Here is a 27,709-nt window from a genome sequence, read left to right as displayed (position 1 = left end):
GTGTGCATATAGCTAACAAAAGAATATTAAAAGATTAGACTGATACACCATATAATATGAAGAGCCTAAGGAAATTAATTATACTTACATTACTTTCTGGATCTGATAATATGGCAGATGCCAAGGCTGCGATACGCATTTTCTTCTCCTGTAGTTTCTTCTTCCTCTCAATTAAATGTTCTTCTAACGTCAGCTCTTTAATGGGTTCTTCAATGATCTCTGAAACAGATTAGGTTTCCCCTCTTAAACATGTCTTTATTTACAAGTATCCAAGAACCTTAATTAATAAAATAATTTTCTTGTAGTAACAAATAATCGGGACTTCCCTGGTGGTGCTGCGGTTAAGAACCCGCCTGCCAATGCCGGGGACACGGGTTCAAGCCCTGATCTGGGAAGATCCCACGTGCTGCAGAGCAATAAGTCCATGCACCACAACTACTGAGCCTGTGCTCTAGAGCCCATGAGCCACAACTACTGAGCCCACGTGATGCAACTACTGAGCCCGCGTGCCTAGAGCCTGTGCTCCGCAACAAGACAGGCCACCACAATAAGCCCATGCACCACAACGAAGAGTAGGTCTCGCTCCATGCAACTAGAGAAAGCCTGTGCACAGCAACGAAGACCCAACACAGCCAAAAATAATAAATAAAATAAATAAATTTATAAAAAACAAATAATCATGATAGCTAACTTTTATCAAGCACTTGCCATGGGCCAAGATTACTACATATCACCCTCTCAACAATCACATGAGGCAAGTACTATCATTAACCCAATTCTGTAGATACACTGAGGCAAAGAGAAAGTAACTTGCCTAAGCTCATATCCCTGGCAGAAATGGGATTCAAACCCAGGCAGTCTGACTTAAGAGTTCACATTTTTAACTACTGTGCTAATAAACCCACAATAATTCATACTAATTAAGGGAAAGAGCAATCTCATTTAGTTTTTTTAAAAGTACATGCTCCTTTGTTTTCAACTCTATAGTCCTTTGAGCTACACAAAAATACATCCACCTTAAGAAATTCACAGGGAATTAGAGTTAATAAACACACAAGCATAATCTGTAATGAGCTGATGAAGGATGCCTAAAAACAGTTAACAGTTGTCCTGTAATCTCATTTACACTAATATGGTTTGCTAAGAGAAAGTAAAATTTAACCAGCTTGTTCTCTCACAAATTCCAAACCAATATAGTTTCAAACAATAAAATACATTCAGGGCTTCCCTGGTGGCGCAGTGGTTAAGAATCTGCCTGCCAATGCAGAGGACATGGGTTCGAGGCCTGGTCCAGGAAGATCCCACATGCTGCGGAGCAACTAAGTCCGTGTGCCACAACTACTGAGCCTGTGCTCTAGAGCCTGAGAGCCACAACTACTGAAGCCCGCATGCCTAGAGCCCGTGCTCCGCAACAAGAGAAACCACCGCAGTGAGAAGCCGGTGCACCGCAATGAGGAGTAGCCCCCGCTCGCCGCAACTAGAGAAAGCCCACATGCAGCAATGAAGACCCAACGCAGCCAAAAATATATAAATTAAATAAATAAATTTATCTTAAAAAATAAATAAAATACGTTCTTTCAGTTTAACTTTGATTAGAACTGTTCTAGCTCTTAGAACCCACATTTAGTTCTGTAAAGCAGACATACATAAAGTATAATTGGTCTAAGAAAGAACCAAAATAATTTTGTACCACAGAATCGTTTTCACAATTTAAGCTAAAAAGTGAACAGTTATTTGTAGGTAGGTCCTTCTTTACAATTAAAAAGAATTCAAAACAGTAACAATTTATAAGATTCTTCATGCATACCTAGACATCACAAACATAACTGAATAAAATTTTCCATAATAAAAGCAACAAAAAATCAAATTACAGGGCTTCCCTGGTGGTGCAGTGGTTGAGAATCCACCTGCCAATGCAGGGGACACGTGTTCGAGCCCTGGTCTGGGAAGATCCCACATGCTGCGGAGCAACTAAGGCCGTGCACCACAGCTACTGAGTCTGCACTCTAGAGCCCATGAGCCACAACTACTGAGCCCACATGCCACAACTACTGAAGCCTGTGCGCCTAGAGCCCATGCTCCACAATGAGAAGCCACTGTAATGAGAAGCTCACGCACCACAACAAAGAGTAGCCCCCACTCGCCACAACTAGAGAAAACCCGTGTGCAGCAACAAAGACCCAACACAGCCAAAATTAAATAAAAAATAATTTTTTTTTTTTAAAAGACTCAAGTTACACAAAGTAAGACTTTCAAAATGTGGGAAAATGTTCGAAATGAGCTTGAAATGACCAGTACTCCAAAATGCACATTCCAGATTTTATGTAAAATTAATTCACTATTAAGTAAAAAAATGTAATTCTCAATGAACAATTTAGTAACTAGAAAGATGCATCCCATTACCTTCTTCAGGTTCCATCTCTTCTTGATCCTCTTCATCTTGGTTACTGTCAATAACTATATGGAAAATATGCATATTAAAAGTGTGATAATATACATAAGTGGTAAAACCACAAGGAAAACCAGGGAAGTGATTACCATAAAACTCAGGAAAATAGTTACTTTTGTCAGGAGGGAGCAATTAGTGATTTAGGGGAGTATAGGGAAGTTTCTGGGTGCTGGCAGTACTTCCTTCTTGCCCAGATGGTAGTTTTATGGGTATGCTTTTGGTGATAAACCACCTACCTTCACATCTTTGATTTCTAGACTTTTGTGTGCGTTTTATTTCACAAAAAATACATGTAAGGAAAAAAAGGCTAAAAAAGGATGACTAATATGCTCTAATTTTAGAAACAACAGAATGAAATACTCTGAAAAGAATCACCTTAACCTTGTGGCTTCAGCTGTACTCATAGTACAATGGGCACCTGAGATAACCATCTGTATTTCCAGCCAAAATCATCAAGTTTGCTCTATGACTAACTGTAGCTATCCCCTTTTGTAAATATGGGTAAAAGTTAAAATAAATATTGAATGAAAAAATTTTGAACGTGATTATTAGTAAGGAACTAAAATTTTAACTAATACATGGGCTGATCACCTGGTTTCTCTCTCGTCTGTGGGATTATACCACTTTTATCTTTAATAGGAAGTAAGTGAATCAGTTCCTTCTCTGGTGCAGTTTGCAGAGTTCTTGGTATTTTTTCATATTTATCTATAACATGCTCATGCTTCCGCTTCCTGGCGTGAACAGGCTCACTACAAGAAAAAAAAATTTAGTTTTAATATATTTAAAAAAGAACCTAGAGACCTATCATTTTAAAAGCACAGAAAAATAAACCACTAACCAAACCTTTAATAGGCATATAGATATTAGCATCTAGACCAGGCATTTGTACAGTAAATGAATAAATGAATTGTATGGCCAACCATAAAGACCCAAACTATGGCTACACTTAGTTTTCCCTTTAGGGGCAAAACAAGGTGAAAGTTACAGCAGATTTTTCTTTGAAGAATATTCCACAGAGCCAAGGGTGACATCATGCTATTTTACTTTCCCCAAAACTGTCACAACATAGCATGGACTTTTGACTTAGAAGTATCTAAGTTTAAATTTCAGATCCACTACTTGTGACAATGGGAAAGCATTAGTTTCCTCTCTGTAAAAGGGAATAATATGTACCTAATAGGGTAACAAGGACTGAGGCATGTGTAACATGGCCATAAAGAACTCAGGACTGCTCTGCCTCAAACAAAGAACAGCATACTTCACCCATTCACTCCACTTCACTATTCAAACTCAAAAGAAATAAAGATATACACTAAATAAAATCAGCTTGTTTTATTTATGAACTAACCTTATTTAGGAAATAGACTGAATAGGGTTTACTCTTTGTAAACACTGTGTTCAGAGATGAGCAGCATCTTGCACTAACCACCTAAGTAAAATTCAGAACCAAGTTTTTAGCACTGAAAGGATGTGAATGACTATAATCTAAATGAAGTATTACCTAGAAGAAAGATCTCTCGTTAGAAAAGACGCTCTTTGCCCTAAATCCTTCATTAACTGTAAGTCATCTTCATCCATCATATCTAAAGGAAGGGCTTCCTCCTCTTCTTCCTCTTCCCTCTCAATCCTTTTACCTGTTCCAACAACAACAAGAAATCAGAAACAAGTATTAGAAATGTAGAACGCTGCATTTTTGTGTCTATGATAGGAAAAGCATGTGCTTTACTAACACCTTAGCCCAGTGTTTCTAAACGGGAGCACTACTGATACGCTGGGCAGGACAATTCTTTGTTGTACTTGGGTGTCCTGGGCTAGGCAAAATGCCAGCATCTCTGACCCCTGAAATCTAAATGCCAGGAGCATTCTTAGGTCACTGTAACAACCAAAAAATAAGTGTGTCCACACATTCTGCAATGTCCTTCAGAGCATTTGAGATCACCCAGTTCTTAAATGCTGGGTTCCTTAAAATTCTGTTCTAGGTTCTCTTATTTTCATGCTACACAGTCTCCATGGTGATTTTACCCAAGCCTAAGGCTTTGATTACCATCTACATGTTGATAATTCCAAAAACTATTCTCTCTAACCCAGATCTTTCACTTGAACATTATACTCTTATATCCAACTGCCTGAGAGACTTCATTTAGATGCTCAACATATAAGAATGAAGAAATCTTTTGCTTCTATTTTTAAAATGTAATTACTAACACATCATGCTTTTTAAATTCTTCTGAAATTTACATAGATCTTTAAAAACATCTAACTCAACCAATGCATTTTTGTTTTTTAAATAGATGAAGTACCTGGAGATTAAGTGACGGACTAAGGCCACACTGCTAGTAAGCAACAAAATTAAGAGAAAAGTTCAAGTTTCCTGACTTCCAGTCCCATGACCTTTTATACATCACAATAACGTGTTGCCAAGGGATCAAACTAAATAGGTCAGGATAAGAGAATGAGATGGGCATGGGAAGAATGAATAGTCAGATATAGCCAAATATGAATTCCCTGAAAGTATGAGTAACCCTGTAGAAAAACTGGTCTGACTCAAAATGGTCATATTCCTTACCTGTTTTTTGAGTACTTGGGAATTTTTGAACAGGTTTACAAAAGAATAACCCTGACAATTACAGCTTAATTTCACTCCAAGTTTCCAAGTGAAAAGAAAGCCAGAAGTTTAGAAAACTAAGTGAAACTTAGCAATACTGTGAAGAATGCACCAGAGAAAAGCAATGTTCTTACCTTAGCTAACTGCCAGTGAACGGAAAAGTGGCAGCACTGGCATGCCCAACAATTATTTACATTTGCTACTCTGAGTCTGTTTTCCCAAGTATGTATTGTATCTTCAGATCTGCTTTCTAGACGAACTGAAAGGCGAGTCTAGCTCTTTCTCACTGTGAATATTGTACTGAAATGTTTTCTCATACTAATTGTGATAAAGCATATAAGACTACGATCCTTACCTACTCGTAGGAAGACCTGAGAACAAGAAGAGTGATTACTAGAAAGCAAAGTTATTCCATGAAGAACATTTTAAAACAAATCAATGGAAACTGGAACACATGAATGTTTTCACAATTACCTGGTCGTTTTTCCTTTGGGTCCTCCAATGGAATAGGTTTCTTAGACACAGCATCTTTTACAGCTTGTCTTAGTTTCCTCTGTTCTTTTCGGTACTTCTTGAGAGTGCTTTGTTGTTTAAATTGTTTGTTTTTTAGCTTGTTTTCAAGTTTGACTTTACTAGTTTTTAGCAACTTCCGAAAGCTTGGGACTTGTTTTTTATTTCTTCTCTAGAAAACAACAACAGAAGAAGCACTGCATATCCAGAAATTTAAATTATTTTTAAAATCAGGTTAAAGAGAATTGATTATAAAATTTCATTAGACCAATTCCACAATTTTAATGTCTCACAGCCATGGGTCTTGGATATAAAAGCTAAAACCACACTATGGCATTAATCCTACAGAATGGCACTAGATCATCAGTTATTCAACAGGAGGGTCTTCCTGTGACCAGAATCCACAGATGCTCAAAGGAGTCTAAGACTCCAAAAAAGGTGAAGAACCACTAAGCTAGTGGTAAACGGTTATTCAAGGCTAGCTTAACGCCTGTAGTTTGGCATAATAAGAGCAAAATGCTGGCTGTATTTCACAATAACTGACGTTTACATATCGCTTTACTTGTTTACAAAGTGCTCTAACATATTACCGCCAACAGCCTAGTCAAGTAGCGACAGCTGTTATCCTCATATTACTGGGGAAGCTACGGCTTAAAGAGTTTATGTGATTTGTCAAAGACCCTTAAACTAAGGAAAGCAAAACTGAATTCGGGTATGTGGATTACAACTCTCTTGCTGGTGACCTCTCACTCAGAAATTACTCGCTTTTTTATCTCCTACCCTTTAGGGAGAAAAAAACGGACTTATTTCAGGTCCCACAACTCATAAGCTCATTGAAGGCAGGACCCTGCTTCTCATCTGTGAAATAACGGGTTCAGAAGATGGTCTTGTAGAACCCTTCAAATCTGACATCCTATGTATGAACTCAAGACTCCGTGCTAGTCTCACTGCGGTCCCTTGAAGCCAAGCGCGCACACCGGGCGATGAAAAAGGAGCCAGGTCTAAGGGAGGGGACGCTGACAGCACTTAGAGCCAGGAGGGACCCCCTAATCTAGGCCACAGCCCCCCATACAAGGGCGAGAACCGCCGAAAGGCTGCACCAGGGAGCGACTCTGTGAGCCAAAGGGGCCATAATCCGCGGGGACCGGGCTTCTAAGGACACTTACCGCCTTCATCCTTTAATCTGCAGGGGAACCCAGGCCCGACCAATTCACCAGGGGCAGGGGTAATCCGGGAATTCCGAAGAAGAAACACACGTGCGAAACCAGCGTCACTGCTCTAGCCGGAAGGGGCTCCTAGCCACTTCCCACCCTCCGCCGCCGGAAATGGGGGCGGGACTTCCGTAGACAGGAGCGGGCACGCGCCCTTTCGCGGTAACGTTCTCGCGTCCCTGGGTCGGCGGCGGCGCGGCGTGCGCGCGCGTGAGCACACACGGAACCGGGAATCGCCAAAGGTGAATGGTCCTAGGGTGGGGTTCACCTCACAGGGTCTTTGAATCTTTGACTCTTGCTCTGTTTCTTTGAAATTCTTAAGGAAATCGGGCTTCTCCCCTCAGAACGAAAAGACTTGTTTTTTTCAATCCCTGTCTTCATTTTGTACGTCTCCTCATGTTTAGCTTGTTGTAGGATGTAGCTCGTCTCATCTTTCTTTTATAGATGCTGAGTTTTGTAGTCAGCTTTCCTCACGTAAAGTCGTGAGGACAGAGAAGAGCTTATTCCTTTCGTGTAGTACCCGCCCCTCTCCTGGCCTTCGACAAGCTCTCTGGGCGCGTTTGTCGAACGGCTAATGATTTCTCATGACCTTTCGACACTCAAAAGTCTATGATTCTTTTTTTTCTTAATTAAATTTTTTATTTTGAGACAATTGTAAATTTCCATGCAGTTATAAAATATAATAGAGATCCCGTATATCCTTTAGCCAGTTCCTCCCAAAGGTAACATCTTGCAAAGCTATGATATAACAACCAGGATATTGAAAAGTCCATGATTCTTAATGTTTTATTTTGAAACACTTTTTGCCTTAATTTTAACCACTGTCTGATTAAGAGTTATACCAGTGAGATTCATCTGCATTTCAGTATCTTACAACTATTACTTTTCTGTAAATTATACTGTCTGCTTAGTAATTCCGCCAGTCATGAGTTTTAACAGGACAATTTAGACATTGCAAGAATAAGAGTATGTTTTTCAAAATGATTGTCTCTCAAAGACTTCTTTTCATGAATAAATTTTAAAATTCCACTTAAGATTTTTTTTTTTTTTAAGTCTGTGATTCTGAGCACATCCCTGACAGAGTCTGGCCTAGCAGTCCTGAGCCAGAGGGGAAAAGCCAGCAGAGGCTCCAAAGAATCTGACCTCCCTAGTGGGTGTTGATCTTATAGAGACTGAGAGGAAACCTGCCAATTTCTGGATCCCCCTTCAAAGATCAAGAATCCCATTCTATCCAGAACTCTTCTTACCCTCCCTTCCAACTTCCCCAATTTCCCCATTGCTCTGTCTTCTTTACACACACTCTCAGAAACAGCAGAACCTATCCCACTGGAATATTACTTCATCAAGCAAACTGAGAACATTATCCTGTACTCTTCCCAAGTGGCTGAATTCCTTCCCAAACATAACAGCTTATCTGTGGTCACTCCCATCCTTTCAGCCTTCCATCCAGTCTCTCCAAGGGTGAGGCATCCCCATTTCCATTCAAAACCAACTTCTCCCAGCTTCATCGGACTCCATGTATCGCTAATTATCCCTTTTCTCCTGTATTCTTTCTCTCCCTAATGGATCTTTACCCTTGGCCAATAAATATACTGAAATCTCTTCCGTCCTTAATTTTTTTCCTAATGACTCCATCTCCTTTTAATTTCTTTTTTATTTTCCTCCTTCCCTGTTTGTCTTTACTTAGAAAAAAACAAAAACTGCAAAAACTAGTTTTATCTCCACTTCCTCTTCTCTGTTATCACAGCCCAAGCCTGTACTAGCCTTTTTAAGAATTAAGTTATACTCTTGGCCCGTTTTAAGTTTATAATCAACCAAAAATCTTTGGATCATTTTTAAACAGTTGTTGCCAAGCTAAATCTCTCCCACCTTGATTTTGAGCAATCTGTTATTTAAACGCAAACTTAACAAATGGAAGTTTACATGATTCCTACTAATGTAATCTTCTGGTTTCTCAGTTATGTCGTCCCCAGCTTTGTGTCATTTCCCATTCACTCAAATCACTGCTAAGCTCAGTTTGGGCTCTAGATCCTCTTGGATCTTCCATAGCTTTCCTGGACACTTGAGCTAAGAGGGGGTCACTGGACTACCCCAAAGTAGCTTCACAGGTATCATACCCAGAGTTTCCTGTGAGCCCTTTTGAAACTCTGCCCATAACATTCCACTGAAACTGCTCTCATTAAGATCACCAAGAACCTCCAAGTTGTTGTGAATTTTTTTTAAGTGTGCACAGAATTACATCATTTTTTTTCTTTTTTTAACTTTATTAGATCTCTCTGCTGCATTTTTCCTTTCTCACATTAGAATTTTGACTCCCTTGGCTCCCTTAACAGCCTCTTCCCCAGGTTCTCCTACTTCCATTCTTTCTTCCTCCTGCCTCTTCAATGTAGATGACTCTCAGGGTTCCACTGTTGGCCCACTTTTTTTTTTATCTCAGACACAATTATTAAGTTTTTTTTTTAATTTATTTATTTTTGGCTGCGTTGGAACTTCGTTGCTGCGCGCAGGCTTTCTCTAGCTGCAACGAGCGGGGGCTACTCTTCGTTGCGGTGCGCGGGCTTCTCATTGCGGTGGCTTCTCTTATTGCGGAGTACGGGCTCTAGGTGTGTGGGCTTCAGTAGTTGTGGCTCACGGGCTCAGTAGTTGTGGCTCATGGTCTCTAGAGTGCAGGCTCAGTAGTTGTGGTGCACGGGCTTAGTTGCTCCATGGCATGTGGGATCTTCCCGGACTAGGGCTCGAACCCATGTCCCCTGCATTGGCAGGAGGATTCTTTACCACTGCACCACCAGGGAAGTACCAGGCCCACTTTTCTACTTCTCTTTATGTTCTACTTGCTCTTCTGGTGTGATCTCATCCATCTACCTAATGCAAAGAGATTCCTAAATCTTTCATCCGGTCCATATCTCTCCCTCAAGCTTCAGTCATGTAACCACCTACCTCCTGGACATCTCCAGAAGATAACCATGGAACTTCAGATCACCATGTTCAAAATGATACTATATTTTTCACTTGTACCTCTTCCAACGTTGCCTATTTCATTCATTTACTCACATCCAGAATCCTGATATTCCAGAGATCTTTAGAAATAAGCCAGGAATTTCTCGGCCATTCACCATATTACAGTTCTGTTTTCTATAAACAAACTGGTTTGAAAACTGTCACTAAGTGGGCAAAGTACAATAAGGCTTCAGAGTTTCCTGTCCCACAAGATAATGTATATGTTATAAGAAGGGACCTTGAAGAAACTAAAAGCATGTAATATGTTCAAAGTAGATGCTTCGTATTTCCTTATGAAAAATTACTAAAGGTACCAGATTATAATTATAAGTCTCCAAAATCCCAGCATCAAGAATTTGAAAATATACATGTCATTCCTCTACCTTCGTCAATGCTAAAATATAGTTGAGGAATATATATATATAGTTGAGAAAGATAATTATGCATGACCAAATAGAGATTAATAAGAGATTGCACAGGTGCTGAAAAAAGAAAAACAATAAAAGAAAGCTGCTTTGGAGGAAAGGACAGAGCAATATATATTTAAGTGGACCCTTGTAGAAATGACAAAGTTCAGGTAGGTGGGATAATATTTTCTAAGTTCAGATAGTGCAAATAATTTATATTGTGTGTCATCAGAAAATAGGCTAAAATAGCTGATAACCATAATTAGAATTAATGATTAATTATTCAATTTAAAATTAACCAAAAACCTAAATAATAACAAAAAATAATAACGTAGCAGATGTTGTTGTTGTCATCCCATTGACATCCTCTCAGCACTTCCTCCATACATGCCGGAAAGAAGTCCTCTGCAAGGACTTGTAACTTTTCACCTGAGTTTTTCTCAACCCCTGCAGGACAGGACAGAAGTGCTGAGGAATTTTCACCCCTGAGAGCAGCCTTCAACCAATGACAAATGGAAGCTGAAGGATATATACATATACCACCTGTGGCAGGCTGGAAAATGTCCTCTGAAGACATCAGGCCCTGAAACTGTTGAATTTTATGTTGTAGAGCCAAAGGTATGATTAAGGATCTTGGGATGGGGAGATGATTCTTGAGTGTCCAGGTGGGCCCTAAATGCAATCACATGTATTCTTACGGGCTAGGCAGAGAGAGATTTCACACAGAAGAGGAGAAGACGTTGCCACAGAGGCAGAGAGTGTAGTGATGTAGCAACAAGTCAAGGAGTGCCAGCAGCCATCAGAAGGGGGAAGAGGCAAGGAGCAGATTCTCCCCTAGAGCCTCTAGAGGGAGGGTGACCCTGCTGACTGCATGATTCCAGGGATACTGATTTCGGACTTCTGACGCCTAGACCTGTGAGAGAATAAGTTTCTGTTGTTTTCAGCCACCAAATTTGTGATTTGTTACAGCGGCCATAGCACACTAATATACCAACATTTATACTAATAAGTATACCAATGTCCTCACTCCTGAGAAGCAGGACAACTCGGAGGCATCTTCCACATTGTCTCCAGGAGTCTACAGAAGGGCTGAGCCCCACCTGCAGAGGTAACTTACCCATCAGCCCACTCTGTTACTGGCCTTCTCTCCCCAGTCTCACTTCCCCACTCTGCTATCAGTGGTTCCAGGTCTCTCCTTCAAGATAAACCACATACTCTCAAATCCTTGTGTATTAGTTTCCTGGAGCTGCTGTGACAAAGTACCATAAATTGTGTGGCTTAAAACAACAGAAGTTTATTCTCTCACAGTTCTGGAGGCCAGAAGTTGGAAATACAGTAAAGGTGTTGGTGCGATTGGTTCCTCTTCAGGGCTCTGAGGAAAAGTCTCTTCCATGCATCTCTCCTAGCTTCTGGTGATGGCTGACGACCCATGGCATTCTTTGGTTTGTAAATGCGTCACTCCAGTCTCTGCCTCCATCTTTACATAGCATTCTCCCTGTGTCTCTGTGTCTTCACGTGGCCGTCTTCCCCTCATATAAGAACACTGGTTATATTGGATCAAGAACCCAGTCTGATGACCATATCACAACTTTAATTACATGTGCAAAGACCCTATTTCCAAATAAGGTCACATTTATAGGTACCAGGGATGCGAATTTTAATATCTTTTATGGGGCACACAATTCAACTCATAACACCTTGACTCAGGGTCAGATTCGGGGACCCCCAACCTAAGACAATTATCACTTATGAAGCACTTTTTATATTTCCCTAAATATAATTATCTTACTTTATCCTCAATAATCTTATGAGATAAATATTGGCTCCATTTTAAAGTTAATAAATCTGAGGATTAGATACTATAGTGTAGTCAAGTCATTGTTGTATCAGGTGAGAAGTGTAATAAGATGCCAGTCCCACCAGTGGGAGTGGTTTTCAGCAAAAGAGGTCAAATGCCTTAAGCTTTTTTTCTCTAATCTGCAATAATATAGATGAGGAAACAATTAAAGAGGGATTTTCCTAGGACTGTGATATGTGTTCTTTTTTATTTAAGACTTTTGTTGATAAACTTCTAAGACCTGACATTTCCTCTTTCTTTACTTGCATTGGCTGTTCAGAGCCACTCTTTATTTATTCATTGCTTTCAAAAATCTGTGGGGAAGGGGAAGTAGTTTCCATGCACAAAGTCATGTCCAGTTTCTGATACTCCCTTTGGCAGCAATAGTTGCTCCCTCTCCTCTCTGTACCAGACTCTGCTAGGAGCTCTCTGTAAAACAATATTCTGTAAAACAAGGACACATTGTCTCAGCCTCTGTGCTAAAGCTGCTGGGAAGTATACTGAGCAGGGAAGAGACTATAGAATGAAACTAACATCTAAGGTATCCTGTATATCATTTTCACACCTCTCACAATGCTACCCCTGCCTATTGTAATATTTTCTACTCCATCTATCACCAAAGGTCAAGTCCTTCCCCTGGTCACAAGTCTGAAAATACTTCCACTTATGGGCATATCCACATACACTCCAAAGACCTGTTTAGGTGGCATTTATGCTTCTGATTGCTTTCCTTCATTTTCCAAGCTGACACTGCTGATTATAATTAAAATCCTCTCGGGTAAATAAATGGATACATAACTGAACTAAGTGGATATTTATGAATAGATTGATGAGAGGTCTGGATGATCCAAAATATCTCCTCCAACATCTGTCACATTAGAAAGAAGATAAAGATCTGACCCTGAGCAATCCCTCTCTTGGGCCCATTAGGAGCAAAATGACTTTTTAATATTCTATTTAGGACTTTTTAATATCAGAAAAAGGGGAATGGGTGGCTTCTGGAGGTGGCAAAAATGGGAAGTGGAGGAGGGGAAGAAGGTAAGTGAAAGAGGCTCCAAAACAGCTAGGTTTTAGACATAAGACGTGTGTATGTCATAACATGATGATAATTTCAGTAGGCGTATGAGTTATCTATTTCTGCTTAACAAATTACCCTAGAAGTTAACAACTTAAAACAATAATAAACATTTATTATTTCACATAGTGTCTGTGGGTCTGGAGTTTAGGAGTGGTTTATCAGGACGGTTCTGGTTCTGGAAGTTGCAATCTAGCTGTTGGTCAAGGCTGCAGTCGTATGAAGACTTTACTGAGGCTCAAGGATTAACTTCTAAGATGGCTCACTCATATGGCTCTTGGCAAGAAGCATCAGTTCCTTACTGGCTGTTGGCAGCAAGCTTCGGTTTCTCACTACCATAGGGCTGCTTGAATGTCTTCATGACACAGCAACTGGCTTCCCCCAGAGCAAGTTATCCAAGAGAGAGCAAGAAGAAAACTCTGCCTTTTTAAGATCTAGTCTTGGAAGTCATCACTTCCACTGTTCAGTTTATTAAAAGTGAGTCACTTAATTCAGACCACTCCTAATGATAGGGGAGTTAGAGTTCACTTTTTTCTTTTTTTTTTGGCTGCGCTGTGTGTCTTGTGGGATCTTAGTTCCCCGACCAGGGATTGAACCTATGCCCTCAGCAGTGAAAGCGTGGATTTCTAACCACTGGACTGCCAGGGAATTCCCAGAGTTCACTTTTTTGAAGAGAAAATATCAAAATATTTGTGGACATATTTCAAAAACATTAGTTTTGGGTTCAGTGAACATTTATTGAGCATCTTTACTGGGACCTGAGTAGGCACTTGAATTCAAACACAAGTTATTATCACCAAAGACTAAAGAAATCAGAATTTTTATATAGATAGACAAGAGACAATTTTAGGATACAGGACATTACATGACTATGATAGGTTTAAAGCTGAATGGACATGTAGGTGAGATTTAAATCATGGACAGGATGAGGGACTGATTTTTCTACTGAGCGGACAATAAAGGTTATTTTGTAACCTGTAACCTGTGTAACTGCCCATTCATAAAACCTTGTGGGACCCGAACTGAGAACTAAATACCGAAGTACAGAAGTAGTAACATATTCCATCTTTTAACCCCAGACACTTAGGTCATTACTTTGTATCTACAAATAATCAATTAATATTTACTGTTTTTTGGATTAAATTTAACTGATAGATTAAGATGAATTCTAGGTATAAATTTATATACCCCATTTGCTTGTTGTAGATTTTGATTACTGTAGCTCTTCTGGATGTTTTCTGTTACTTATTTCTTTGACATGGTCAGCTCTTTTCTCTAGAATTTAGAGCAGTCACAGGGGCACAAACTAGAGGCTCATGGGCTAGACTCTGCCAGAGGAATAGTTTTGTTTGGTTAAAATTGTGTATGTTTGTGTGATATTTTTCACTGATTTTTTAATGCCCTTAGGTAGGGCGTACACTCATTATTCAGTCTCGGTTCCCGCACAGGCCCCACTACTTCCTGTTGTCTGATATCCATCAGCCTTACTGGCCCCTAAAGACGCTTGAAATGTAGGACCCATGCATCTAGATTTTAAATCTCAGGATGGCACTGCATAATATTAGTTCAGCCTATTCTTTTGTGTTTTTCTTTTGAATTTTTAAATTTTATTTTATTTATTTTTTATACAGCAGGTTCTTATTAGTTATCTATTTTATACATGTTAGTGTATATATGTCAATCCCAATCTCCCAATTCATTACACCACCACCCACCCCCCCGCCACTATCCCCTGTTGGTGTCCATACATTTGTTCTCTACATCTGTGTCTCTATTTCTGACCTGCAAACCAGTTCATCTGTACCAGTTTTCTAGGTTCCACATATGTGCATTAATATACAATATTTGTTTTTCTCTTCCTGACTTACTTCACTCTTTATGACAGTCTCTAGACCCATCCACGTCTCTACAAATGACCCAATTTTGTTCCTTTTTATGGCTGAGTAATATTCCATTGTATATATATGCCACATCTTCTTTATCCATTCATCTGTTGATGGGCATTTGGGCTGCTTCCATGACCTGGCTATTGTAAATAGTGCTGCAATGAACATTGGGGTGCATGTGTCTTTTTGAATTATGGTTTTCTCTGGGTATATGCCCAGTAGTGGGATTGCTGGGTCATATGGCAATTCTATTTTTAGTTTTTTAAGGAACCTCCATACTGTTCTCCATAGTGACTGTATCAATTTACATTCCCACCAACAGTGCAAGAGGGTTCCCTTTTCTCCACACCCTCTCCAGCATTTGTTGTTTGTAGATTTTCTGATGATGGCCATTCTGACAGGTGTGAGGTGATACCTCATGGTAGTTTTGATTTGCATTTCTCTAATAATTAGTGATATTGAGCAGCTTTTCATGTGCTTCTTGGCCATCTGTATGTCTTCTTTGGAGAAATGTCTATTTAAGTCTTCTGCCCATTTTTTGTTTTTTTTTTTGTGGTAAGCAGGCCTCTCATTGTTGTGGCCTCTCATTGTTGCGGAGCACAGGCTTCGGATGCGCAGGCTCAGCGGGCATGGCTCACGGGCTCAGCCGCTCCACGGCATGTGAGATCTTCCTGGACCAGGGCACAAGCCTGTGTCCCCTGCATCGGCAGGCGGACTCTCAACCACTGCGCCACCAGGGAAGCCCCTGCCCATTTTTTGATTAGATTGTTTGTTTTTCTAATGTTGTGCTGCATGAGCTCTTTATATATTTTGGAGATTAATCCTTTGTCCGTTGATTCATTTGCAAATATTTTCTCCCATTCTGAGGGTTGTCTTTTCGTCTTGTTTGTAGTTTCCTTTGCTTTGCAAAAGCTTTTAAGTTTCATTAGGTCTCATTTATTTATTTATTTATTTTATTTCCATTACTCCACAAGGTGGATCAAAAAAGATCTTGCTGTGACTTATGTCAAAGGGTGTTCTTCCTATGTTTTCCTCTAAGAGTTTTATAGTGTCTGGTCTTACATTTAGGTCTCTAATCCATTTTGAGTTTATTTTTGTGTATGGTGTTAGGGAGTGTTCTAATTTCATTCTTTTACATGTAGCTGTCCAGTTTTCCCAGCACCACTTATTGAAGAGGCTGTCTTTTCTCCACTGTATATCCTTGCCTCCTTTGTCATAGATTAGTTGACCATAGGTGCATGGGTTTATCTTTTGGCTTTCTATCCTGTTCCATTGATCTATATTTCTGTTTTTGTGCCAGTACCATATTGTCTTGATTACTGTAGCTTTGTAGTATAGTCTGAAGTCAGGGAGTCTGATACCTCCAGCTCCGTTTTTTTCCCTAAAGGCCACTTTGGCTATTCGGGTCTTCTGTGTCTCCATACAAGTTTTAAGATTTTTTGTTCTACTTCTGTAAAAAATGCCACTGGTAATTTGATAGGGATTGCACTGAATCTGTAGATTGCTTTGGGTAGCATAATCATTTTCACAATATTGATTCTTCCAATCCAAGAACATGGTATATCTCTCCATCTGTTTGTGTCATCTTTGATTTCTTTCATCAGTGTCTTATAGTTTTCTGAGTACAGGTTTTTACCTCCTTAGGTAGATTTATTCCTAGGCATTTTATTCTTTTTGTGGCAATGGTGAATGGGATTGTTTCCTTCATTTCTCTTTCTGATCTTTCGTTGTTAGTGTATAGGAATGCAAGAGATTTCTGTGCATTAATTTTGTATCCTGCAACCTTACCAAATTCATTGATTAGCTCTAGTAGTTTTCTGGTGACATCTTTAGGATTCTCTATGTATAGTACCATGTCATCTGCAAACAGTGACAGTTTTACTTCTTCTTTTCCTATTTGGATTCCTTTTATTTCTTTTTCTTCTCTGATTGCCATGGCTAGGACTTCCAAAACTATATTGAATAATAGTGGCGAGAGTGGACATCATTGTCTCATTCCTGATCTTAGAGGAAATGCTTTCAGTTTTTCACCATTGAGAATGATGTTTGCTGTGGGTTTGTCGTATATGGCCTTTATTCTGTTGAGGTAGGTTCCCTCTATGCCCACTTTCTGGAGAGTTTTTATCATAAATGGGTGTTGAATTTTGTCAAAAGCTTTTTCTGCATCTATTGAGATGATCATATGGTTTTTATCCTTCAATTTGTTAATATGGTGTATCACATTGATTGATTTGCGTATATTGAAGTATCCCTTGCATCCCTGGGATATATCCCACTTGATCATGGTGTATGATCCTTTTAATGTGTTGTTGGATTCTGTTTGCTAGTATTTTGTTGAGGATTTTTACGTCTATATTCATCAGTGATATTGGTCTGTAATTTTCTTTTTGTGTAGTATCTTTGTCTGGTTTTGCTATCAGGGTGATGGTGTCCTCATAGCATGAGTTTGAGAGTGTTCCTTCCTCTGCAATTTTTGGAAGAGTTTGAGAAGGATTGGTGTTAGCTCTTCTCTAAATGTTTGATACAATTCACTCATGAAGCCATCTGGTCCTGGACTTTTGTTTGTTGGAAGATTTTTAATCACAGTTTCAAATTCAGTGCCTGTGATTGGTCTGTTCATATTTTCTATTTCTTCCTGGTTCAGTCTTGGAAGGTTATACCTTTCTAAGAATTTGTCCATTTCTTCCAGATTGTCCATTTTATTGGCATAGAGTTGCTTGTAGTAGTCTCTTAGGATGCTTTGTATTTCTGCAGTGTCCATTGTAACTTCTCCTTTTTCATTTCTAATTTTATTGATTGGAGTTCTCTCCCTCTTTTTCTTGACGAGTCTGGCTAAAGTTTATCAGTTTTGTTTATTTTCTCAAAGAACCAGCTTTTAGTTTTATTGATCTTTGCTATTGTTTTCTTTGTTTCTATTTCATTTATTTCTATTCTGATCTTTATGAATTCTTTCCTTGTACTAACTTCAGATTTTGTTTGTTCTTCTTTCTCTAGTTCCTTGAGGTATAAGATTAGATTGTTTATTTGAGATTTTTCTTGTTTCTTGAGGTAGGTTGTATTGCTATAAACTTCCCTCTTAGAACTGCTTTTGCTATGTCCCATAGGTTAGGATCGTCGTGTTTTCATTGTCATTTGTCTCTAGGTATTTTTTGATTTCCTCTTTGATTTCTTAAGTGATCTCTTAGTTATTTAATAACGTATTGTTTAGCCTCTGTATGTTTGTGTTTTTTACATGTTTTCCCTGTAGTTGACTTCTAATCTCATAGCGTTGTGGTCAGAATAGATGCTTGATACGATTTTAATTTTCTTAAATTTACCAAGCTTGATTTGTGACCCAAGATGTGATCTATCCTGGAGAATAATCCATGTGCACTTGAGAAGAAACTGTAATCTGCTATTTTTGGATGGAATGTGCTATAAATATCAATTAAATCTGTCTGGTCTATTGTGTCATTTAAAGCTTGTGTTTCCTTATTAATTTTCTTTCTGGATGATCAGACCATTGGTGTAAGTGACGTGTTAAAGTCCCCCACTATTATTGTGTTACTGTCAATTTCCTCTTTTATAATTCTTAGCAGTTGCCTTATGTATTGAGGTGCTCCTATGTTGGGTGCATATATATTTATAATTGTTATATCTTCTTCTTGGATTGATCCCTTGATCATTATGTAGTGTCCTTCCTTGTCTCTTGTAACATTCTTTATTTTAAAGTCTATTTTATCTGATATGATTATTGGTACTCCAGCTTTCTTTCGATTTCCATTTGCATGGAAATATCTTTTCCATCCCCTCACTTTCAGTCTGTATGTGTTCCTAGGTCTGAAGTGGGTCTCTTGTAGACAGCATATATATGGGTCTTGTTTTTTTATCCATTCAGCAAGCCTGTGTCTTTTGGTTGGAGCATTTAATCCATTCACATTTAAAGTAATTATTGATATGTATGTTCTTATTACCATTTTCTTAATTGTTATGGGTTTGTTTTTGTAGGTCCTTTTCTTCTCTTTTGTTTCCCACTTAGAGAAGTTCCTTTAGCATTTGTTGTAGAGCTGGTTTGGTGGTGCTGAATTCTCTTAGCTTTTGCTTTTCTGTAAAGCTTTTGATTTCTCCATCAAATCTGAATGAGATCCTTGCTGGGTAGAGTCATCTTGGTTGTTGGTTCTTCCCTTTCATCACTTTAAGTATATCATGCCCTGTCTGGCTTGTAGAGTTTCTGCTGAGAAATCAGCTGTTAACCTTATGGGAGTTCCTTTGTATGTTTTTTGTCGTTTTTCCCTTGTTACTTTCAATAATTTTTCTTTGTCTTTAATTTTTGTCAATTTGATTACTATGTGTCTCAGTGTGTTGCTTCTTGGGTTTATCCTGCCTGGGACTCTCTGCACTTCCTGGACATGGGTTGCTATTTCCTTTCCCATGTTAGGGAAGTTTTCAACTATAATCTCTTCAAATATTTTCTTGGGTCCTTCCTCTCTCTCTTCTCCTTGTGGGACCCCTATAATGCGAACGTTGTTGTGTCTAATGTTGTCCCATAGGTCCCTTAGGCTGTCTTCATTTCTTTTCATTCTTTTTTCTTTATTCTGTTTCGCAGCAGTGAATTCCACCATTCTGTCTTCCAGGTCACTTATCTGTTCTTCTGCCTCAGTTATTCTGCTACTGATTCTTTCTACTGTATTTTTCATTTCAGTTATTGTATTGTTCATCTCTGTTTGTTTGCTCTTTAATTCTTCTAGGTGTTTGTTCTTTAATTCTTCTAGGTCTTTGTTCTTTAATTCTTCTAGCTCTTTGTTAAATATTTCTTGCATCTTCTCAATCTTTGCCTCCATTGTTTTTCCGAGGTCCTGGATCATCTTCACTATCATTATTCTGAATTCTTTTTCTGGAAGGTTGCCTATCTCCACTTCATTTAGTTGTTTTTCTGGGATTTTATCTTGTTCCTTCATCTGGTACAGAGTCCTCTGCCTTTTCATTTTGTCTATCTTTCTGTGAATGTGGTTTTTCCTTCCATAGGCTGTAGAATTGTAGTTCTTCTTGCTTCTACTCTAGTTCAGCCTATTCTTACTCTCCATCGCAAGGGTGAACTGCTTTCAGATCAATCACTTTTGGCTTTAGGTCAAAAGTAGTGTTTTGGTAGCTATCTCCCTTTTTAGCTTAGTATCCTCTTGCATTCTGCTAAACCCTTGTTTTCTCTCCGTCTCTTTTTTCCTTTGCCTTCTATTCAGCACTCTTGGTGAATATTCCCCTTTTCCAGTTTCTCTCAATCCCCACATCCTAAATGGTATATGGAAAAAAGCATGAACATTGAGGGCAGAAAGACTTAGTTTTTAACTACCTTCTAAAATGGGGGAGGGGTTCCCTGGTGGCGCAGTGGTTAAGAACCCACCTGCCAATGCAGGGGACATAGGTTCAAGCCCTGGTCCAGGAAGATCCCACATGCCACGGAGAAACTAAGCCCGTGCACCCCAACTACTGAGCCTGCACTCTAGAGTCTGTGAGCCACAACTACTGAGCCCACGTGCCACAACTACTAAAGTCTGCATGCCTAGAGCCCATGCTCCACAAGAGGAGCCACCACAATGAGAAGCCCGCACACCACAGCGAAGAGTAGCCCCTGCTCACCGCAACTAGAGAAAGCCCACGTGCAGCAACGAAGACCCAATGCAGCCAAAAATAAGTAAATAAAAAATAAAAAAATAAAATGAGGGTAACAATACTTACCTGTTAGTGATATGGTGTATGGCACCTGGCATGCAAAAGGTGTGGCAAAATTAAGAAGCAGTCCCTCCTTCTTTATGGTAAATAATTTCAAGACCTTCTGTGAGGGTATTTTCATAGTTCTTCCACTTTCTCTTTTCCAATCTTTATTGTCAGTTCATTCATTTACCCTTTTATTAATTCACTTATGTAACAAATATTAACTGGCCTCTTACTCTCTATCAGCCAGTGTCAGGGCATGAGAACGAGAAAATGATACCATCCCTGCCTTTGTTGGGCTTTGGTCTACTAGTGGGAAGCAGATATTAGTCAAAGAACCACACAAATAAATGTAAAGTTTTCTAATTCTAAAACGTTTTGTTGTAATTAGTGCCAGAAAAGAGAGTATACAGTGTTAAGACCTATTATATTAATAATAGGGGGATGTTGTGGCCTCATCAGAGAGGTCATAGGAGGCTTTTACTAAAGAAATGATGACTGAGCTGAGATCTGAAGGAAAGAGGAATTAACTCTGTGTGCGTGTGTGTGTGTGTGTGTGTCTGTGTGTCTGTGTGTGTGTCTGTGTGTGGTGGTGGTCATGATTAGAATTTTTAGCAAATGGAAACAGCATATGCAAAGCCCTGTGATCCAAGGGAGCAGAGGCTTATTACTGGTCAGTTTGCTCTCTCTTGCTTTTTCTTTTTTTCTTCTTACTTTCTTCCATTCTTTCTTTCCTCCCTTCCCTTATTTCTTTCTTATTCTTTTAATGCAGAGAGTTAACACCTTCCTCAGTTCTTGACACATTATCGTCATTCATCCATGCAAAGACTCTCAGTTACATTTTTTTTAAGATTTTTTAAAATTTACTTATTTATTTTTGGCTGCATTTGGTCTTCGTTGCTGCACCCAGCTTTCTCTAGTTACAGTGAGCGGGGGCTACTCTTCGTTGCAGTGTGTGGGCTTCTCGTTGCGGTGGCTTCTCTTGCTGTGGAACATGGGCTCTAGGCATGCGGGCTTCAGTAGTTGTGGCATGTGGGCTCAGTAGTTGTGCCTCACGGGCTCTAGAGCACAGGCTCAGTAGTTGTGGCGTGTGCGGGCTTAGTTTCTCCGTGGCATGTGGGATCTTCCCGGACCAGGGCTCGAACCCATGTCCCCTGCATTGGCAGGTCAGTTTTTAACCACTGCACCACCAGGGAAGTCCCCTGTTACATTTTTTATTTATCAGTATACTCAGTTTTATCCCCTTTTAGCAATTCCTTTCTCTCTTCCATATGCAACCATTTTAATACAGATTTTTTAAATTCATGTTCTTGAAAAAAGGTATATTTGTTTTCTATGTATGTGTTATTAACTTATGTAAATGATATTGTATTATTATTCTCATTTCTTTTTCACTTGGCACTGTTTTTAACATAGTTGTTCTGTGTATATCTGTGTATACTAATCATGCTCTGTGTATATCTAATGTTGTTACTATTTGTTACATAGTTCTTCATCTTGATTATTATACATTTACTCCAATTAAGAATTGTCTCCAATTCTTTTCCACCTCACACAAGAACAGCAACAACAACACTGGCACACTTTAATGAGCATCCTCTAACATATCCTCTTAGGGACGAGCGAGAAATTCCTTTGAAGGGTATAACCAGGAGTGGAATTGCTGGGTCATAGGTTATGCGCATACTTGATTTGACTAAGTCATGCCAGCTGGATCATCAGAATAACTCAATTATCAGGGGTTTTCTGTTTTATGATTACCTCATCCCCACTGCTCTCCAACAGAGCATCCTAGAATCTTCTATTCAATTCTATTTTCCCCTGTATCCCTTTTATCCTTCACACATCCATTGTGAGTAAGCCACTGGGGTTCTCCTTTCCCCCAGTAGCCTAGATCCAGATCCAGTTTATCACATTCCCCTTCAGGAATTTACAACACACAGTTGTATACTAAAGATAATTGTCATCTTCTAAAGGAGGTTTCTGTTTACTTTTCCTAAACATTTAAAACCCTGTGCCCATAATCTGTATACTTCTCCATGATCCCCTTTCAACTCACAAATATTTCTTAGGATTATCTAATCACTAAGGTGGACTACAAGAAGGTTGGACAAAGAAATTTTTTACTTAGTCTCAAAAGAAGAAATGTAAATGGCTAATATGGGAGTGGGGTGGGGTGGGGGAGGGAGGTCCAGCTTCATTAGTAGTACTTTTCTTTGTTTTATTTTAAATGAATTTATTTATTTATTTATTTATTTATTTATTTATGGCTGCATTGGGTCTTCATTGCTGCGCTTGGGCTTTCTCTAGTTGTGGCAAGTGGGGGCTACTCTTCATTGTGGTGCGCGGGCTTCTCATTGCGGTGGCTTCTCTTGTTGCAGAGCACGGGCTCTAGGCATGTGGACTTCAGTAGTTGTGGCACGTGGGCTCAGTAGTTGTCGCTCACGGGCTCTAGAGCACAGGCTCAGTAGTTGTGGCCCACAGGCTTAGCTGCTCCGCAGCATGTGGGATCTTCCCGGACCAGGGCTCGAACCCGTGTCCCCTGCATTGGCAGGCAGATTCTTAACCACTGTGCCACCAGGGAAGTCCGGTAGTACTTTTCAAAGAAAAGTAGTTAGAAATAATTAAGAGAAGTCCTTTTACTGATATAAAGTTGGGGAGTTTTTTAAAGAGATACAATCTATCTTTGGTGAGGTTTCAGGAAGATGGGTGCTTACACACAATGCTGGTAGGGAATGTAAAACTGTACAACCTTTTCACAAAGCAATTTGAAAATGTGTATCAAAGGACCAAATAGTGACTTCACAGTGCAGAAAACTGGAAGGCATCATCTTGACTAAATTATTAAAGTTAATATCACAAGTATTGGGATAAACCAGTATTATGCGCCTCCTGCTGCAATGGATGAGAACACAACATCACTTCGGTAGTATTCTTACTAAACATGTATAACCTGAATTGAATTATGAGGAAACAATGAAACCAAACCTAAACTGAGGGATCTTATAAAACAACTGGCCAATCTTCTTCAAAAGTGTCCAGGTCATTCAGAATCAGCTACATAATTTACAGAGCCCTGGTAAAATTCAAATGTGAAATTTTCAAAATTTCTTTAAAAATAATAAAGAATTTCAAGACAACAATAACAGTATTAAATCAAATGTGCAGGGCAGGGCCCTGTGCCCTGAGTTAGCCCTGAGGTCATGAAAGACTGAGAAACTCCTGCATTGGAGGGGTAGAAGGAGACATGAAAACTAAAAGGAATGCTTGATCCTGCACCAGATCAAGAACATTAGTGGGACAAAATGAAATATTTAAGTAAGGTCTATAGATTAGGTAATAGTATGATAGCAATGTTTCTTTTTCCTTTTTTTTTTTTTTTTTTTTTTTGCGGTACGCGGGCCTCTCACTGTTGGGGCCCCTCCCGCTGCGGAGCACAGGCTCCGGACGCACAGGCTTAGCGGCCATGGCTCACGGGCCCAGCCGCTCCGCAGCATGTGGGATCCTCCCGGACCGGGGCACAAACCCGCGTCCCCTGCATCGGCAGGCGGACTCTCAACCACCGCGCCACCAGGGAAGCCCCATTATTTTGATAATTGTATTGTGGTTACGTTAGATATTAATATTTGGGGAATCTAAATGAAGAGCATATGGAAATACCTTGTGCTGTTTTTGCAAATTTTTATAAGTCTCAAATTATTTCAAAATAAGTAAAAGTACAAGATGTGGGAGATCAGTGGGCATTGGAGTACTCACTGAAATTGTCTTGGAAAATAGAGCTTAAAACTGGGTTTTGTATACATTTATTTATTTATTTATTTAATTTTGGGTGCATTGGGTCTTCGTTGCTGCAGCGAGCTTTCTCTAGCTGCAGCCAACGGGGGCTACTCTTCGTTGTGGTGCGCGGGCTTCTCATTGCGGTGGCTTCTCTTGTTGCAGAGCGCGGGCTCTAGGTGCGTGGGCTTCAGTAGTTGTGGTGCGTGGCCTTCAGTAGTTGTGGCGTGTGGGCTTCAGTAGTTTTGGCGCACGGACTTCAGTAGTTATGGTGCACAGGCTTCGTTGCTCCACGGCATGTGGGATCTTCCTGGACCAGGGCTCAAACCCGTATCCCCTGCATTGGCAGGCAGATTCCTAACCACTGTGCCACCACGGAAGTCACAAAACTGGGTTTTGGATAATGGATGAGAATTTAATGGATAGAAAGGAGATTTAATTGGACATAGGAAAAAAACATGTAAAGGAAAGCAAAATCTTTGGCTTTCAAGTCTAATAAAAAAAATGTATATTTATATGATTTCCCCTATTATTCCATTTCTGATAAATTTTCCTGAGAAAATAGCCAAAGATATGTACAGATATTTATATACAATGAATCAAACTGCAGCAGTGTTTATAACAGTAAACAATTGGGAGACATCAAAATGTCCAATAATGGGGTTGGTTAAATAAGCTTATTTTCATCCACAGATTAGGAAACAACACAGCAAATTAAATTATCTATAAAAGAGTATTCAATTAGTATTGAATTTGATTAGTGCTGGGTAGAGGGATTGTGGCTTTTTAAAGATTTTTCTGTTTATGTTTTATTGCAAAATGGCTTCCTGTTATACTTTTGTTATCAAAATACAGACATCACTGAAAAAATGAGAAATATTTAACCTACTTCAGGTCTGGCCCCAAACGTTTCTGAAAATACTAACACTTAACAAATGTTAGTCCTCCTTATAGTGAATTTATGTAAAAACTCTCATTTGATTATAGCAGTACCAACTATTTGCAGAACAGGTCATTGTTTTTGTAAGTCTGTGCATAGTCTTTAAATGTAGGCTTGTAGATGCTTTTTTCTACAACTGTAGCTGAATGTCCTCTTGCAGCGTAAAAAATACTTGCAACTCTTGCTTCTTCACAATTCATAGCTATGACATGTAGTTGGAAGTGCTTTTCAGACTATTCTTTTAAAGAATTGCCATTTAATCAATTTTAAAATATCATAAAAGGAAGTATAAAAATCCAAAAAACTCCATCATTCTCTTCATATCTATCCTTTTTGACCATTATCAAGCTAGAGATGCAGATTTTATATGTCATTATAATCATGATACACAATTGTGTATCTCTACCTTTTATTTAATATTATTTTGTAAAATTTCCCCATATTTCTGTATTTTTATCATTTTAATTATCTTCATAATATTTCACTGATATACCTAGTTTTTCCTACACTTCCCATATTATTGACAATTTAAGTAATTTCTAATTTTTAACTATTAAGCATTTTGTTACAAGCATCTTTTTATAGCTTTTATTTTAGTCTCTTGAATTATTTCCTTATGACAGATTCCCAGGAGTAGGATTGCAGTGCCTCTTGATATGTGGTATCAGTTTGCTTCCCCAAAGGATCAGTATGCATTTCTAGAGCATCTCATCAGTCTCTTGGTTTGTGGCTGGCCCGCTGTTGTTTACCAAACAGCAGCTGCTTTGTGATCTTACTATCATTCATTTCCCACATGTGTCTCACCCTTCTGGTTAATCTGCAATACACATATTCTCAATACTTGTTATCTAACTATAACCCACAACCTTAGTCCTAGTCACCTTCTCTTACTGGCTGAGGCTTTACCAGGCATGCATGGAATTTAAATCATTTGTGGAAGTTGAGGATGATTTCAGCAGCAATCCAAGTCACATAGGCACACAGAAGATTGTTTCACAGAACTTTATTTGGATTTTGATACCAAATTTATTCCACATCTTGTCAGCCAATTTTCAAATGGACATACTGACCACAATTTTGTTTAGTCAGTTTGTCATCAAAGATTCAGCTTTCAGATCTGTATATAGTGAGGACAACCTATAGTTATTTTAGGTTTCACTAGTGCATACTCATACAAAACGAACCATCTTTAGGTTAAACGTTCATCCATGGACAATGAAATTGCATGTGTTTAAGAGTGTAAATAGGAATCAGCATCAGGCAGTTTTTGGATTATGGTCTTGAGGATCATAGATATGCTTAATCTGTTGAGTTGGGAATTTCCTGGAAACTAGACACATATTTGATAGTAGTTTTATTCACCCATTTATTCATGTATTCTTTTAATAAATGTTTATTGCTACTATGTTCTTGGCACTGTGGTTGATACTATTGCTAAGAAGGTGAACAAAACAGCCATACTCCCTCCCCTCATAGAGCTTGTAGTGTAGTGTGTGTGTATGTGTGTGTGTGTGTGTGTGTGTGTGTGTACAAATGCCAACCAAATATATTTATATATATACATATAAAATTATAGCTGTGATACTGACTACAAAGAAAAAAGGTGCTATGAAAGCATATAACTGGAGTCTAAGCAATTGGAGTGGAGATCAGAGAAGGCTTCTCTGAGGAGGTGACATTAAAACTGAGTCCTGAAAAAGCGTAGGAGTTAATCAGGTTAACAAGGTGGGGAAGAGTCTTCTAGGCAGGGGGACCAACATGCACAAAGACCCTTAAGGAGAAGGGGCTGAGCACATAATTTCAGAAACAGGGAAAAGTTGATGTGAAAAATGCTGAGTGAGGAGAAAGGAAATGAGAGATGAGATTGGAGAGGCAGATAAAAATCAGCATAACACAGACCCAGGTCATCATGGAGAACAACCTAGATATAGAAGCTTGCACAAGGAGCTTTGTAGTAACTATGACAAAAAGAAGACCAACACAACAGAAGTTCAGGGAGTTTAGGAGAGAAGTGGGAGGGGAGACTAGATAGGTAGACAGACCATGAAGAGCTTTGTAGGTCATGAAAAAGATTTTGTCTCTGGCCTTAAGAGAATAGGAAGCCACTTACATTTGGATTAAGGAAGAGGAACCCTCCCAAAGAGTACTTAGAAGAAACAGCCAAAATGTAGGAGAAAAAAATAGAGACAATAGAGAAATGAAACCTAAGGAAAAAGTGTTTCTTTTAAAAAGTTGAAAGGTTAATATAAAGGTGACTAAAAAAGCAGGGCAGTGACATGATCAGATATGTGTTTATTAAAAAGTACTCCAGGGGCTTCCCTGGTGGCGCA

General features: G+C 39.1%; 2 protein-coding genes across 19 annotated transcripts in view; one reads left to right on the top strand and one right to left on the bottom strand.

The window, feature by feature from the left end:
- The window catches only part of NOC3L (NOC3 like DNA replication regulator), a 47,688-nt gene extending 40,802 nt beyond the window's left edge, over window positions 1–6,886 (bottom strand). For all 16 annotated transcript variants that reach the window (XR_012326976.1, XR_012326980.1, XR_012326979.1 and 13 more), the window contains exons 1-6: window positions 6,731–6,886; window positions 5,529–5,736; window positions 3,951–4,083; window positions 3,041–3,198; window positions 2,404–2,457; window positions 89–219 (exon numbers count right to left, since the gene is read on the bottom strand). Coding sequence is in view for 7 of the 16 variants with exons in the window: in XM_073794170.1 (XP_073650271.1) it covers window positions 89–219; window positions 2,404–2,457; window positions 3,041–3,198; window positions 3,951–4,083; window positions 5,529–5,736; window positions 6,731–6,739 (693 nt within the window). In the remaining 9 variants the exon portion in view is untranslated. The remainder of the gene's footprint in view (window positions 1–88; window positions 220–2,403; window positions 2,458–3,040; window positions 3,199–3,950; window positions 4,084–5,528; window positions 5,737–6,730) is intronic.
- A 25-nt stretch (window positions 6,887–6,911) lies between these two features.
- Window positions 6,912–27,709, top strand: part of TBC1D12 (TBC1 domain family member 12) — a 126,196-nt gene continuing 105,398 nt past the window's right edge. The window contains exons 1-3 of one of the 3 annotated variants that reach the window (XM_073794174.1): window positions 6,912–7,017; window positions 10,633–10,797; window positions 11,149–11,287. In XM_073794174.1, the coding sequence (XP_073650275.1) occupies window positions 11,197–11,287 (91 nt within the window). In that variant the 5' untranslated portion in view covers window positions 6,912–7,017; window positions 10,633–10,797; window positions 11,149–11,196. Of the gene's footprint in view, window positions 7,018–10,267; window positions 10,798–11,148; window positions 11,288–11,593; window positions 11,622–27,709 lie in introns of those variants that run through there. The other 2 variants (XM_073794175.1, XM_073794176.1) reach the window with 2 other exon arrangements.

The sequence above is a fragment of the Tursiops truncatus genome, chromosome 16, assembly GCF_011762595.2.
Source record: "Tursiops truncatus isolate mTurTru1 chromosome 16, mTurTru1.mat.Y, whole genome shotgun sequence".
In the NCBI taxonomy this organism is placed as follows: Eukaryota; Metazoa; Chordata; class Mammalia; order Artiodactyla; family Delphinidae; genus Tursiops; species Tursiops truncatus.
This window is presented reverse-complemented; position numbering and strand designations above follow the sequence as displayed.